Genomic DNA, 16,919 nt, shown 5'->3' on the forward strand with positions numbered 1-16,919 from the left:
AAGGCTTTGATCTAAGACTTTGGTACCTTCATTTATGCATGTGTTCACTTAACCAACATTATTAATACCTGCTTTTTTCTAAATAGCACCCTGACATATACAGGGTCAAGTGATGGCTCTGTCAATAACCAGTGGGAATTTTTGGCAAGTCACTAAAACTTCTGAACTTCAAAATGGCAATCAATCAATCAATCCTTTTAAAAAACCCAATTTGGGGCACCTGGCTAGCTCAGTTAGTTAAGCATCCAACTCTTGATTTCAATTGGGGTCATGGTCTCAGTGTTGTGGGACCAGATTGCATTGGGGGTCCACGCTCCACAGGGAGTCTGCTAGGGGTCCTCTCTTTCCCTCACACCCCATGCAAATGGGGTGTGCACATGCATTCTCTCTCTAAAAAAAAAAAAATCTAAAAAAATTTCAATTTGAGTGTGTAAACCTGGCAATTCACAGACCTGTACTCCTGAAGCTAATAAGTATATGTTAATTTAAAAATTTTAAAAAATTTAAAAATTATGTTAATTAAAAAAATTAAAAATTATAATAAATAAATAAATAAACCTGATTTGCTACCATAAGGGGAAAAAATTCAATTTGATACATAGCCTGTGAATAACTCAAATATTCTAGGTCAGTGGTGTTTTAATTGGGCTTTGAGCTGCTTGAGGGTTCTACAGAGGTGTCTCAGGGACTAGTCTAGGAAAAATGGCAACAATTTGACAATGTGTATGAAGGGACTTGAAATTTTCATACCCCTTGACATGATACTCGCACTTATAAGGACCTAAAACACAGAATAAACTTTTTGCAAAATTTGCAAAATGATATCCATGATAGCAGTATATTAATAAGAAAAAAACAACATAAACACACAAAATAAAAGGATACATAGGTAAGCTATAGTATACTAACCGCTGAATATTATCTGGCAGTGGAAATGAAAAACTATAAATCTTATTGGGAAAAACAGTATTTTATAGGATACAAGTATAAAATATAAGGCAGTATATAAAACATGAACATAAACATTAAATAAAGTAAAAATAAAGCATAGAAAAAGACTTGAAAGTGATACCATCAAGTAATAGTTATTTATGGATGGCTGGGTCACAGAAAATATTATTATTTCCTTTTATTTTTTATATTTCCCAAATATTTGTGCTGGGTGCAAATCACTTTTTTACTTAAAAAATCATAGTAGATATTTTTTCCAATGTTCATTAGGAAAATGTTCAAACACACAGAAAGACTGAAAGAATTTAGAATTTTAATTCTTAAAAATTGAAAGAAGACTTTGTGCAGAGAACATGTCTGTATTGCACCTACCTAGAATCTATAATGAACACAGACTGTCCTTGCTTTGTTGTGTATGACTCATCCTACCGGCCACGCATCAATCCATTGTATTATACTGAAGCATTCCAAAGTAAATTGTAAACTTAAGGCACTAACGTCTTAAACATATCATTAGTTAGAATTATTTTATTTTCAAATAAAAGTTACATAAAATACACAAGTCTTCAGGGTACCATTCTGTAAGTTTTGACAACTGCACAAAACTATGTAACAAAAACCCTAATTACCATGATCACAACTCCAGAAAGCTCCTTATGCCCCTTCCCAATCTTATCTTTCAAAAGGGGTAATAAAAGTTTCTGATACTTTCCATCCCCCATGAGTTTCGCTTCTTTGAACTTCATATAAATCAAAGCTTACAGCATGTTTTTTGTATGACTTTTTTCTTTTTTAATATTTCATTCATTTACTTGACAGAGATCACAAGTAGGCAGAGAGGCAGGCAAAGAGAGAGGAAGGGAAGCAGGCTCCCTGTCAAGCAGAGAGCCCAATGTGGGGCTTGATTGCAGGACTCTGGGATCATGAGCCAAGCCGAAGGCAGAGGCCCTAACCCACTGAGCCACCTAGGTGCCCCTATGTACGATTTCTTTCACTAAGCATGATAATTTTGAGATTTGTCCATGTGGCTGTTTGTTATGGCTGTAATATTCCATAATATAAATATCCACAGCTTATTATCTTATTCTCTTACTGATAAACACTTCAGCTATTTCCAGGTTTTGGTCATTTATGTAGAAAATTGCTAGATCATTCTGTACATCTTTTGTGAATGTATGTTTTTATTTCTCTGGGAACAAATGTAGGAATAGAATTAATGGGTTAATTTTTTAAATCTATAAGAAACTGGCAGAACTTTTCCCATCATCAACACTCATCAACACTCCCATCATCACTGTATGAATAATGATTCTTTCAATTTGTAGTTATGGTATAATGCATGATTTAGGTTTTCCTTAGTTTTTCACGGCAATATTTTGAGTGATCAATGTATAATCCTTTGTGTCTTTTGCATGTTTTTCCCTAAGTATTATAAGGCTTTTTTGCTCATTTATAAATTAATTATTTTAAATTTTAATTTCCTTTTTTTTTAAAGATTTTATTTATTTATTTATTTATTTATTTATTTGAAAGAAAGAGAGAGAGAGAGAGAATGCAAGTGGGGGGAGGAGCAGTAGGGATAGCAGGGGGAAAGAATCTCAAACAGACTTCCTGCTGAACAGGGAGCCCAGTGCAGGGCTCACTCTCATGACCCTGAGATCATGACCTGAGTCAAAACCAAGAGTCAGACACTTAACCAACTGAGCCACCCAGGTGCCCCTAATTTTCATTTTCTAATTGTTTGTTGCTTATATAGAAAAAAATTAATTTTTGTACATTTATGTCCTGTAACCTTGCTATATTAATCTTTTGGTTCTAGAGGTTGTTTTATAGGTGTCTTAGGACTTCACACACGAACAATGCTATCTATAAATAAGAAAGTTTGGCTTCTTTCTTTCTAATCTGTATTTTTTTTTTCTTACTGTGGATTTAATTTATTTTACTTTTTCTAGCTCCTTAAAATGAACTCTTAGGTCATTGATTTTTAGACCTGTTGTCTTTTCTAATATAAGCATTTAAAGCTACAGTGTTTTTCCATAAGCTTTGCTTTAGCTGCATCTTGCACATTTTGAAATATTCTCTTCTTACCACCATTCAGTTTGCAATATTTTCTAATTTTTTTGTATGATAGTTTTCTTTTACCCATGGATTATTTAGGAGTACATTTTTAAACTTTCAAATATTTGAGATTTTCCTTTATATCTAATTCTTACTGATTTTTAACTTATCTTCATTGTGGTCAGCAAATATACTCCTGAATTCAACTCTTCTAAATGTATCAAAACATATTATATCCCCCAGCATACGCTTCATCTAAGTGAATGTACCATATGCCTTTGAAAATAATGTGTATTCTGCTGCAGTTGCTGTATGTAATGTTCTATAAATATCTCCTAGATCAAGGTGATTAAAAGTGTTCACAGCTTCTAAATCTTACTGATTTTTGTGTCCAGCTCCTGTATCAATTGCTTAGAGAGGGATGTAAAGTCTCCGATAATGCTTACTGATATTTGTATCTTTAATGCTGTGAACTATTGTTATTACATAGTCACACACTATTTGTGACTGTTACATCATTCTGATAAGCCGATTCTTTCATCATTATGAAAAGCTGCTCTTCACTTCAAGTGATACTGGTTGCCTTGAAGTCTACTTTATTTGGTATTAATGTAACCAGTCTGGTCTTCTTATACATGTATTTTACAGTATATATTTTTCTATTTAATTACCTTACTGTGTCTTTAGATTTATAGTAGACAACAGATAGATGGATCTTGTTTTTTTTTTTTGCTTGTTTATCCATTCAGACAATCTGTGCTATAAGTTGACTATATGTGGATAATGGTCTACTGTTTTATGATTTTTTTCCCCTGTAGTTTCTTTGGCTTTTTTGTTCTTCTGTTCATCTTTTCTTGTCTTCTTTTTGAATCATTTTTAAAAGTCAATTTTAATTTGTTTAATGGCTTCAAAGCTGTCTTATGCATATCTCTTTGTTGGTCTAGGGTTGTCCTAGGGATTACAATATATAACTTTTTACAGTCTATTTAGAGTTAAAATTTTATGACATCCCTTAAAATACATGAATGCTGTAATCATGTAAGTACCTTTGCCCCACGCATCCTCCATGCTATAGTTGTCATATGTACTACATCTATATGAACAGTAGATCCCTGAACAACATGGGTTTGAACTGCAAGGGTCCATTTATACACAGATTTTTTTTCAGTAAATACAGTAAAAAACCTTATATGTATCTTATCCTCCTTATGATTTTATTAATAATATTTTATTTTGTTTAGCTTACTTTATTATGAGAATATAGTATAGAATATATATTATATATAATATAAACCATGTGTTAATCAACTGTTCATGTTATTGGTAAGGCTTCTAGTCACTAGTCCACTATTAGTAACTAAAAGTTTTGGGGGGAGTCAAAAGTTATACACAAATTTTTGATTGCACAGCTATCAGTGCCCCTAACCCTTGTGTTGTTTAAGAGTCAACTGTATTACCAGTCACATAATGTAATGCTGTAATTTTCACTTATAACAGTCTGAAGCATTTTATATAAATATAGAGGAAAAATGTCTGTTTTCTAATATTTATTCACATATTTATCATTTCTGATTCTAGTCAGCCCTTCCTAAAGATCCAAGTTTCCATTTGTTATCGTTTCCATTTAGCATAAGAAATATCCTTTAGCTCTCTTACCCTGCAGGTCTGCTGGTGTCAAAATCTCCGAGTCATCTTTTTTGTGAAAGTACCTTATTTCATGATTTACTGTTAGGAAACAATACCTGATGAAGTATGATTTACACAAAGAAGTGGTGGGTGTCAGATATAATAAGTATGGTAGCATACCTAAAAGGCTGATCTATCTCTAATTTATTAATATCTTAAAACCCAAAAGTAGGCTTCTGACAGATTGGGAGCAGTTATGTCTGCTGCTGAGGTTTCTACCACAGATGCAAGAACAAAGCGTTCTCATACTTTCTACCTGTCTGATTGTGGCAGCCAAGCCTGAATGGGAGAATACAGAGGGGGAAAAAACAAGGTAATACAGAAAAAACACAAAGAGAATTTTTGCCACTCAAAAATAACCCTGTAAATAGCAAAGTTACTGTTTTTACTAAAATCAATCAATCAATCAATCTAAAATTTGAGCTAAAAGAAAAAAAAAACAATAGTTACAGGTTAAAATGACTGAAAATTATTTACCACTTCTTCAATTAATTTGTAGGGTCTGTTTCCCCTCGCCTTGAATCTCTGCTGGCCTGAGCCTGCTTTAATCAAAAGATGCCCAGTGAAGTGACTACAACAGTTCTAGGACCAGCATTTAGGAAAACGTAACTTCTACACTGGTCTCATTAAACCCTGAGCCATTAGGGAAGATATCTGGCTAGCTTGCCGGAGAGACCATGTGGGGAGGTGCTGGGACTACAGGGAAAGAGAGCAACCCATCTATGCCCAACATCTCAACCACCCCCCACCAAGAGACTACTCGTGTGGATGAAGCTGACTGGGCACTCTGGACGGGCGATTTGCCAGCTAAACACCACAGTAAACACGTAGTAGAGAAGAACCACAGTATCAAGTTCTACTAAAATTGATAATCCATAAAATTATAAGATATGATGAAGAGGCTGTTGTTCGAAGCTACCAAGTTTTAGGGCAAGGTGTTACATAGCAAAAGATAACTGGAAAAATAGCTTAGACTTTGAAGCAAAATAATAAAAATGTGGGTTGATAAGTTATGTAAAAGTAAAATATGTGACAATAACAAAAATAGATGGTAAATAGAAAAGTACTATTGTATATTAAGTGTCATAATGTCAAATCAAGGTAGGCTATGGTAAGTTAAGGATGCATATTATAACCCTAGAGCAACATTAAATTATTAATTTTAATTAATTATTAAAAATAATAATTTTAGTTCAAAAGTCAATAGAGGAGATAAAAAGGAAAGCAAAACACACTTGACTAATCCAAAAGAAGGCAGCCAATGAGGGGAAAAAAGGAAAAGAAAACAGATAGAACTAGTGAAAACAAATAGAAAAATCATGAACCTAAAGTCAAACTTAATAAGTAATTATATTATATGTAAATCAAATAAACATTTCAATTGAACAGCAGAGATTGTCAGAATGGGCAAATTAGGATGCCTGGGTGGCTCAGTCATTAAGCGTCTGCCTTGGGCTCAGGTCATGATCCCCGGGTCCTAGGATGGAGCCCCATTTTGGGCTCCCTGCTCAGTGGGAAGCCTGCTTCTCCCTCTCCCACTCCCCCTGCTGGTGTTCCCTTTCTCACTGTGTCTCTCTCTGTCAAATAAATAAATAAAATCTTTAAAAAAATAAAAAAGAATGGGCAAATTAAAAAGGAAAATAAGATTCAACTAGATGCTGTTTACAAGAGGTACTCTTTAAATATAAAGACATATTTCAGTTATAAAGAAACATGCTTTCATAAAAAAGCTATATGAATATCAATGTAGATTTTAAGAGGCAGTATTAGCATAGATAATTAGAGCTTATCATTTCTTAATGATAAATGGTCGATTCATTAAGAAGACAGGCAACTGGGGCACCTGGATGGCTCAGTAGGTTAAGCCTCTGCCTTCAGCTCAAGTCATGACTGGGACTGAGCCCTGCATCTGGCTCCCTGCTCAGAGGAGAGTCCCCTCTCCCTTTCCTGCTCAATACTGGAAAATCTCCAAACACTTGGAGATTAAATTACACACTTCTAAATAATCAGTGATCAAAGAAAAAAATACAAGGGATATGAGAAAAACATTTTTAACTAAAGGAACTAAAGGATAGTGAAAATCTAATTTATTCAAAATTTGTGAGATGCAGCTAAAGCACTTATAAGAAAAAACTTTTATAAGTAGAAATTTAGAGTTTTAAACACTTTTATTAGAAGAGAAAAGATGGGCACCTGGGTGGCTCAGTTGGTTAAATAAATTTAATTCTAGATGTTAGTTATGAAAATTTTGGATATATGAATAAAAATGGCTTACAATAAAATTTATCATACACATTCTTTTTTTTTAATTTTTTAAAGATTTTATTTATTTATTTGATGACAGAAATCACAAGTAGGCAGAGAGGCAGGCAGAGAGAGAGGAAGGGAAGCAGGCTCCCTGCTGAGCAGAGACCACCCCACCCCCCCGCAATGTGGGGTTCAATCCCAGGACCCCGGGATCATGACCTGAGCCAAAGGCAGAGGCTTTAACCCACTGAGCTACTCAGGCACCCCATCATACACATTCTTTTTATATATGTTTTAGAAACATCTTTTTTTCAGTTGGTTAAGGGACTGACTCTTGATTTTGGCTCAGGTCATGATCTCAGGATTGTGGGATTGAGCACTGTTTTGGGCTCTGCACTCACCAGGGTGTCTGCCTGAGGTTTCTCTCTCTCCCTCTTTCTCTGACCCGCCCTAACCCCCCCCACCAACTCTCTCTCTTTCTCTAAAATAAATAAATCTTTAAAAACAAAAAAGAAAAGGTTAAAATCAGTGATTTCAGTTTCTAAGAAAATAGAAAAAAAAGCAAGATATAGGGCAAAAAAGGAAATGACAGAGTGGAATCAAATGTAAAATGGGCAAATAATACAGAAAATCAATGAATAAAAATTTGGTTCACTGAAAAAAGTCAGTAAAACTGATAAACCCCTTGTCAGACTGATCAAAGAAAACAAACAAACAAACAAACAAAAACAAGCAAGTACAAATTATCAATGCCAGAAATGAAAGAAGGAATATCATCAGAGACCCATAGACATTAAAAGGGTTATAAGACATTATTATGAACAAAAAGTCATTCAATATATTTAACACCTTGGGTTAAACAGACAAATTTCTTAAGACATAAATTAAAGCAACTGAGCAGAAAAACATAGAAAATCTAGTCCTATAATTAGTAAAGAAATTGAATTTTTAATTAAAACTTCCCAAAGAGAAAATTCCAAGCTTAGGTAATTTCACTGTTGAATTCTATTAAACCCATCAACCTTACACAACTCTTCCAGAAAACAGAAGAGGAAAAAAAGACTTTCTATTTCATTATATGAGGTCAGCATTTACATGATACCAAAATTCAATAAAGACATAAGAAAATCAGAGACCACTAACCTTCATGAACACAGATACAAAAATTGCTAATGAAATATCAGCAAACCAAATCTAGCAATAAGAAAATATATCAAGACAGAGTATAGAATTTAAAAATAATCAATGTAACCAATGCATCAACAGAAAAAAAAGAACATTTATAATCATCTTAATAAATAATGAAAACACACTGACAAAATTTTACATCCATTCATGATGAAAACCTGAAATAGGAATAGAAGAAAACTTTCTTGAGCTGATAAAAGGCATATATAAAAATAGAGTCTACGTCATAAGAAATGGTAAAAGACTTCACATTTTTCCTGTAATATTGTAAGCAAGCAAGGATGCTACTTTTTTTTTTTTCAAAGATTTTACTTATTTATTTGACACAGAGAGACACAGCGAGAGAAGGAACACAAGCAGGGGGAGTGGAAGAGGAAGAAGCAGGCTTCCTGCCCAGCAGGGAGCCCGAAGCGGGGCTTGATCCCAGGACCCTGGGATCATGACCTGAGCCAAAAGCAGCTGCTTAATGACTGAGCTACCCAGATGCCCCAAGGATGCCACTTTCATCACAACTAATTAAAAAAAACAAAAAACAAAAAACTAGGTGAACCTAGCCAGGGTACTAAGGCAAGAAATAGAAATAAAACCCATAAAGATTGGAAAAAAAGACATCTTTATTCACAGATGACATAATTGGGTATGTGAGAAATCCACAAAAAATGACTAGACGTGATTGATAAAGCTAGGTCATGGGACAGTAGGTCAACATACAAAATAAATTTAATTCTGATGTTAGTTATGAAAATTTTGGATATATGAATAAAAAAATCCTTAAGCAAAATTTTTAAAACTGGACAAACATTCAGAAATAAATTTAGTAAACTACAAAACACTGTAGAAATAAAGGCCTTTAAAAATGGAGAGATGGACTGCCAGAATCAATACTGTTCAACATCAATTTTTCCCCAAACTGATCTACTGATTCAACACAATCCTAATCAATATCTTAGCAGGATTTGTTAAAGGAAGAAATTGACAAGCTTATTTTAAAATTTACATGAAAATTCAAAGGACCTTTAATATCCAAAGCAACTTGAAAATGACAAACTGTGGGGCACCTGGGTGGCTCAGTGGGTTAAAGCCTCTGCCTTCTCCTCAGGTCATGATCCCAGGGTCATGGGATCCAGCCCTACATTAGGCTCTCTGCTCAGAGGGAAGCCTGCTTCCCCGTCTCTCTGCCTGTCTCTCTGCCTACTTGTGATCTCTGTCATATAAATAAATATAATATTTAAAAAAAAAAAGAAAATGAAGAACATAGTTGGAGGACTTTATCTGATTTTGAGAATACTAAAGCTACATTAATTATTACATGGAATACTGGAGGAGAAGATAGATAAGCAGATCAGTGGAACAGGGAATCTAGAAATACACTGATAGTTATATGATAGTTGATTTTTATGAAAGTACTAAAGCAATTCACCAAAGAATGGAAAGTTTTTTCAATAAAATTCTGAAAATCTCCATCTGAAAGAAAACAATCTCAACACTTCATCCCGTGCATAAAAATTGATTTAAGATAAATAGTCATAAAAACTAAAACTTTAAAATGTCTTGTAGACAACATAAGCACATGTCATTGCAACTTGTAATTGCAACATTAGCAATGATTGTTAACACAGAATAGAGAAAATATGGTACATATTTTTAAATATTGATAAATTGAACTTCATCAAAGTTTTTTAAAAGCTTCTGCTCATCAAAAGATGTAACTGTTCACAAAAATGAACAGTAATGCACAGGCTAGAAAATATCTCAAGACATAACCTTGACAAAGGATTTGAATCCAGAATATGAAAGAGTGCCTACAACTCAATAACAAAAACACAAGTAAGCAAAAGGTTTTTTTATGGGGCAAAAGATTTGCACAGACTTCATAAAAAAAGATACACAAATGGCCCAAAGTGCACAAAAAGCTGCTCAGTCTCATTAATCATCCAGAAAATACAAATTTAGAATCACAGTGAGATGACACTGCACAACCACGAGAATGACTGAAATGGAAAAGACTAACAATACCAAATGTTGATGAGGATAGGGAGCAACAAGTACTCTCATCTACTGCTGGTGGGAGTGCAAAATGGTGCTACTATTTTAGCTTTCTGATTGGAAGTCTCCTAAAAAAAGAGAAACATACACCAATCCTGTGGTACACAACCCTATTTCTGAGAAAAATGGAAATCTAAGTTCACAAAACACACATATAAAAGAATGTTCATGGTAGTTTTCTTCTTCTTCTTCTTTTTTAATAAGCGCAGGACCCTGAGATCAAGAGTCACATGCTGCACTGACTGAACCAGCCAGACTCCCCCACAGTAGCTTTATTCTTCGTAGATAAAACCTAGGAATGAATAACCAAAGGGCGGTGTATTTACACAGTGGAATGTTCCTCCACTGTAAAAAGGAACAAACCACTAAAGTACACAACAACGTTAATGAATCTTAAAACATCTGCTGGGCCGAAAGAAGCCAGACCTAACTGTACATATTGAGGGTTCCACTTACATAAAGTTCTAGAAGAAGCAAAACAAATCTATAGTGACAGAAATCAGAACAGTAGCTGCCTCCAGGGGATGGCAGACGATAGACCAGGAAAGAGCATGAGGCAATTTAAAATGCAGGTTTTATTATTATTCAGGTACGGGGAGGCCAACAGATCTTGAGATGGTTGCCATTGAAATGACAGTTTGTTACTCACAGTTCCCAAGAGGAAGGGGCTACTTCACACCACACAGGGCCACACAGGAAAGCACCAGGGGCAGTCAGGAGGTAGAATGAGTCAGAAGAAAACAAGAGCAAGAGACTTTATTGTGGTATCTGAGAGAAGAAACAGGCAAGGTAGGTAAACGGGCTTAGGACTGGCTAGTTTGAATCACTGCATCAGCCTCTGGGATGGAGGGTTCTCTGGATGGGTCAGTTTGTACATAAGCAAGGCATGCTCACTGGCAAGTCATTTATGATCTCTAGAAAGTAGCTACCTGTGGGATGGGCAGTCTCCCCACAGTCAACAAGTTCCCCGATGTCAAACCACCAATAAGGCCACCTGGCTGTTTCAGTAAGTTAAGCATCTGCCTTTGGCTTGGGTCATGATGCCAGGGTCCTGGGATTGAGTCCCTCATTGGGCTCTCCAACTGGCAGGGAGTCTGCTTCTCCCTCTTTCTGCCTGCTGCTCCCCCTGCTTGAGTGCTTTCTCTCTTGTTTGTTCTGTCAAATAACTGGGTAAATCCTTTTAAAAAAATCAGAATAAAAAGACATGCTTAATACACAAAGAAACATTCTAATATAATGGAAATGTTGTGGTTTAGAGGAGTATACCCATTCATCTGCCTCATGACCAACCCTGGTGCTTCCCTACGTAGCCCTGAATGGCATGATAATACCCCCTCCTCTTGGGAACAGTGGGTAACAAACCATCTCTTTAAAACTCATCAAACCATACACTTAAACACATGCAACTTACCTCTTACAGACACTAATTTAATCTTCTAGTATCAATTAAGTATAACTCTATTCTAAATTTTCAAATATTCCTGAGACTAGAGAGTGTATTAGCAAACATCTAGCCTTGTTCATTGCTTCTCAAATCTTTCTGGCTTTCACATCAAGATTAGGAATTTGAGATTAGGACAGGGCAGGGAAAATAGGAGACCTGCATCCTTAAGTGATAGTGGATCAAAGAGATTAAAATTTCATCCTTTGAGTGAGACACAATTCAAAGTGACCTCTTGGGAGCAGAATTTCTTTTCTTTCAAGTCTTTTATATACACACACACACACACATACATACATACATACATACATACATACACATGGTCTGAGAGATGATATTTGCAATGTATATATTTGGCAAAAGGCTCATATATCCAGAATATACAATGAATTTTTAAAAATCAATAAGGAAAAAAAAAAAACAGCAGAAAAACCCAGTAGAAAGATAGACAAAAGATGAGCACTTAACCAAAGAGATTTAAAAAAACCATACACTGAAGATTTCATTGTAGGTTAACTTCATCACATCTCCTTTATGTTAATTATACAACTTTTTTTTAACTAAAAGAAAACAGAAGAAAAGAGTGAGGAGGAAATGGTTAGTGAAACTTTGAAGATGTTCGTTCAAAGAAACAGGGTAACAGGCTCCAGAGACTCCATATGGTCCTGCTTTTTTTCTTTTTCCTTCGTGTATGGAACAGCAATAGACAAGGACCTGTCAAAGGGCATGTTTGGTCTTTGTCATCTATCACAGTAGCCCACAGTCAGCTTGGTTAGGATCCATTCCAAATAAGTCAGGAAAGAACCAGTTCAGTCATTCTCCCCTAGTTCAGTGATTCTCAGGGGCTGTAAAGGATCTGAGGCCAAAGATCTCGTCCAAACTAAGTCCTTGGGTCTCTCCTCTGCACAAATGTGTCTCAAGCAAATGAAAACTCACAGAGGGAAGCATCTTGGCCAGATTGGATTTGGGGCCCTCTGGAAACTCCCTGTTCTACTTTCCTTGAATTCCTCAGACTTGCTCAGTCCTGGAAAAGCCTTCCTTTGTGAGAAACCATAGCAAAGCTCACTTTCACGTCTTTCCAAGTGAATAGACATCCCCCCAGATTTTTAAACCACCATCATTTCAGATTCATGGACACACAGACAAAACCATGGCTTGGAATCACTCTGAAAAGTATACCTTAACAAGATGAAAACATATTTAATGTATTTAAAAGACATATAACAAAAGGGATTTCACCAAGAATATTAGAATGAGGTAGCCAATTTTTATTAGTCTGTTCTGATAAAGAAAACAGAATTGTTATACTTGTTTTAAGAAGAACTTCCCAAATGCAAATGTTCAAAACTACCAGCTGGGACCATTATCTCCACAGCGTTAGTCAACATCCTGTTACCTTTTGATGCAAAACATCACTGGGAGTAAGACAAGAGAAAAGCATGTGTAAAGCAGCTGACTGGGAGAAGGAGGAAAGGAAACAGACTAGAAGCATCCATTTTAAGATTCACAGGCATCATCATAAGGGTTAAGAGGAAGAAAAGGCAAAAAATAATTAGGGATGGATTCTTTACTTTCTGGTATCTTTCAAGCAAATCTCTAAAGGGGAAGATGGGGCACTCCGGTTACAGCTTTTTTTGGGGGGGGGTGGGGGACAAAGATTTCTAGTTCTTTAAATAATGCCACAGGGGTATACACTTTCCAAAGCATCGTTTTAGTCTGGTAGATGAGTGGTTCATCAACCATTTAGTTTTTTCATCAACCATTAAAATTAAGAAAATACAAACAACATAGAAGTTTGGCGGACCAGTAAAGGATTTTCACTGTTAGATCTCAACATGAAAAATAAAAGAGGTAGCATCTCCCAATATCCTTCCATTGCAATCATTTAGAAATATCACAAATTTAATATCACCAAATAAAATATGGAAATCAAAATCTTAGAATGTAAGTTCCATAATATATAGCTTTAAAAACACTGCACTATATTTTTCTTGGGGCAGATCAGTGAAATCTGTGCGGTAGCAGTGGCCAGCAGACCCTACCTAAGCCTTGATTCAGTCAAAGCAGCAAACATGTGAGTGAGGGTCTTTTACACCAAACTAGCCCATCCACCAGCTTACCTCACCAGGCCCCAAACCCACCTTTCCATTGATCTTTAGCAGGAAATGGAGGCCATTTGGCAGAAATTACTCAATGTCCTTTTCCTTTCTGGCTCCCATTAAAAGATTCATCTTTATTCACATTTAGCTTTAGCTCCTTAAAGAGATGTTCCACCTGGTTCTAGAATCCATAAACTTCTATCTACTCAGGGATACCAAGTCCATCACCAACCCCCCTTTTCAGCTCTGGGGATTAATATTATTTTACATTCCTCCCACTGAGAGATAAGGTTCTATGTACCCTTCCTTTAGATCGGGATAATTCTGTGACCGCTGTGACGAACACCATATGGAAGAAATAGAACCAAGCCTGTTTCTGGTCCCAGGCCTTAAGACAGTGGCAGCTTCCTCGGTCTGTCTCTTGGAACGGTGGAGCCCTGGGCTGCCATGTAAGAAGCCTGACGACCCTGAGACTACCATGCTGAAGAAGCTTCAACTGCTAGTCCCAGTGGGCGTAGCCTTCCAACCGTCCCTGCAAAGCCTTCCAGGCATAATGTCTTGGACTGTCTTGATTAGACCATCCACTAGCTGAGTACCACCAGTGACCCCAGTTGACATCATAGAGGCAAAGGAATTGCTCACTGAGCCCTACTCAAATTGTTAATTCATAAAACCATGTATCAAGCCAACAAATTTTGGTTTCATTTTTTATACCACAGATCCACCTTTTTTTTTTTTTTAATAACACTGATAATCAGAACGTGAGTATCTTTAAGACCTCTATCTGTCTTCCAGCTATTTTCTTTTAGAATATAAATATAAATGTATTCAAGTCTGGCCCAATCTTATCAAAATTTATCATTTTACTCTAGATCCCCTTTTACATATCATACACCCTCATTTTCTCTTTCCTTTCACTTATGCTCCCACCTTTCATTTTCCATCATTCCATAATGGTGTTTCTTCATTAACCATGCCAATGAAATTATTTTTACCAAGACCAATGATGTTTACGTTTTGCCAAATACGAATAGTTAATTACTAGTTCTCCCCTTACTTGTTTTCTGCCATGTGATACTGATGAGGGAGCAGGAGGCTGACTGAGGACAAAGCAAAAGCTGGCACCTTGCACCCCCTCTTCACCAGCTCCCGTCCGTAATATGTGTGGCATTCCTCAGACACCCCTGACTGCCATAAAACTATAAATAGTTAACTTGCAGGGATCACAATCCTGCAGAACAGGAATCTCCCCTTGCTCTACAGATGTCCTAGAGACCTAAACAGGGAGGTTACCTTATCAATAGAACAAATTTCCAGAGGCAAATAACTCTCAGTTCCTGAAGCCCTAATGTCTCCCTCCCCACCATAAACTGGAGGAGGCTGAGGTAGAAGGGAATGTAAATGACAGCAAGATCATAACACCCCACCAAGAATCTCCCAACTATCTTGATGTTAATGCCTGACCTAAAGACGACATTGATCAAGCCATAAGGGCAAGGCCTCCCCCCTGCACCTTGTAGGCCTTCCCTAACATGTGAAAACTCTGTTGAAACCTCCCATCCCTTCCCCTCACCTTCCCCCAACCGCAAGGTATATAACCTGCCATCCCTCACAACCCGGGGGCAGCAGCTCTTCCTGCCCACGGGTCCTGTCCCTGTGCTTTAATAAACCACCATTTTGCACCAAAGATGTCTCAAGAATTCTTTCTTGGTCATCGGCTCCGGACCTCAGCCCACTGAACCTCACCTAGGTTCTAGAACTTCATCAATACTCTTGGACACTCATTCCCTTAGGAAACTCTTCTCCCTGGTCTCAATTCCAGTCCCTCTTGGTTTCTTGATCTTTCTTTACCCCGATTTCTTTTCTGCTTCCCATACCTTAGATTTTTCCCAAGGTCTCCCCCCCCCCACTTATCTCTTCTCTACAAGCTTTGCAAAGTTATCATATCCATCCCTACATCCACTGCTTTAAGTAAATGCTATCTCTGAGAGCTCTAAGTCTGTATTTCTAGCCTAGATCTTTCTCTAGAACCTAAGGGCCAACTCCTGACTAGACAGCTTTGTGTAAAAAAAAAAAAAAAGGAGGTGTTCACACCCAACAAGAGCAAAATTCACCTCCCACTGCCAGCCTGCCATTCTACTAGACTTCCCAGGCAGTTGGTCGACCCAACACCTATTTACACTTGACTCCTCCCACATCCATGCTTCCACTGAATCTACCCACTTAGTATATCTGGAATTCTTTTGTTCTTCCTACTCCCATTTCTAAAACCATAGTTAGGATTCATCACTTCTTTTGACAGATTCTGCAGACTTCCAGATTCAACTCACTCTCTAACATCCTGCTCGTGTTCACTCCAGGTGTAAATCCTTTTTGTTTTTTTTGTTTTTCCCCAGGTACAAATCTTATCACGTCCCTCCTTGGTAAAAATCCTTCAGTGCCTCTCCAACAGTTTCAGATTCAAATTTGAATTCTTTAACATGATGTGCATGACCCTTACCTACTTCTTGTCTCTTGCCTCTTTCCACTTGTGCCATCAGAGCCCAGTACATGGACACACTGGCAGGTTCATAAATCCACTGAACTCTCTGATACTGCCAGCCTCTGCACCTGCTATTCCTGCCTCATGAAACATCCTCCTAACTTTTAAACCAAATTGTCACTTTTCATATAAAGCTCAATTTAGCATCATTTCCTCAAGAAAGCCTTCCTGCTCCCTTGAAAGAGGTTGTCTTAAGTAACTTTCCCAGTGTGCTTACTATGTGCTCTTCTCTATCATGAAACTTATGAAAATATAACTTTCTATGTAATAGCCTATCCAGAAATCTGTTTGAGCACCAGACTAAGACCTTGCAGGGCAAGGATTAATTTTTTTTATCTGGTGCTATAATCATATTTTAGCACATATCAGATACTCACAGATATTTGTTGAATGAAAAGGAATGGAGTTGCATATGTTTAGTTGTCAGATTTACTAGTTTCACAGAAACTTTTAACAGTACTACAAATAATTATGTGATTCATGAAGGTAATTTCTTCCTTGAAAGGAATAATACTAAAAACGGACTATACCATAATTCACCTTCTTAGCTTTTCCTTGCTTGAATGAAGAAGAGAAATCTTTTTGTTTTTTTCAAAATCTGGCAACGGAGCCTTTAATTCAAGCCCAAAGTCATTTCTTAGGGATCCAGAGCTAGAAACAA

At 36.6% G+C, this 16,919-nt stretch overlaps 1 protein-coding gene across 1 annotated transcript in view; it reads right to left on the bottom strand.

Moving 5' to 3' along the window:
* SOHLH2 (spermatogenesis and oogenesis specific basic helix-loop-helix 2) overlaps positions 1–16,919 on the bottom strand; it is a 48,929-nt gene that overhangs the window by 9,781 nt on the left and 22,229 nt on the right. Inside the window, exon 6 of the mRNA XM_004770790.2 lies at positions 16,799–16,909. Within this exon, the coding sequence (XP_004770847.1) occupies positions 16,799–16,909 (111 nt within the window). The remainder of the gene's footprint in view (positions 1–16,798; positions 16,910–16,919) is intronic.

This window comes from Mustela putorius, unplaced genomic scaffold (genome assembly GCF_011764305.1).
Source record: "Mustela putorius furo isolate JIRA1106 unplaced genomic scaffold, ASM1176430v1.1 tig00003942_pilon_pilon_pilon, whole genome shotgun sequence".
NCBI lineage: Eukaryota > Metazoa > Chordata > Mammalia > Carnivora > Mustelidae > Mustela > Mustela putorius.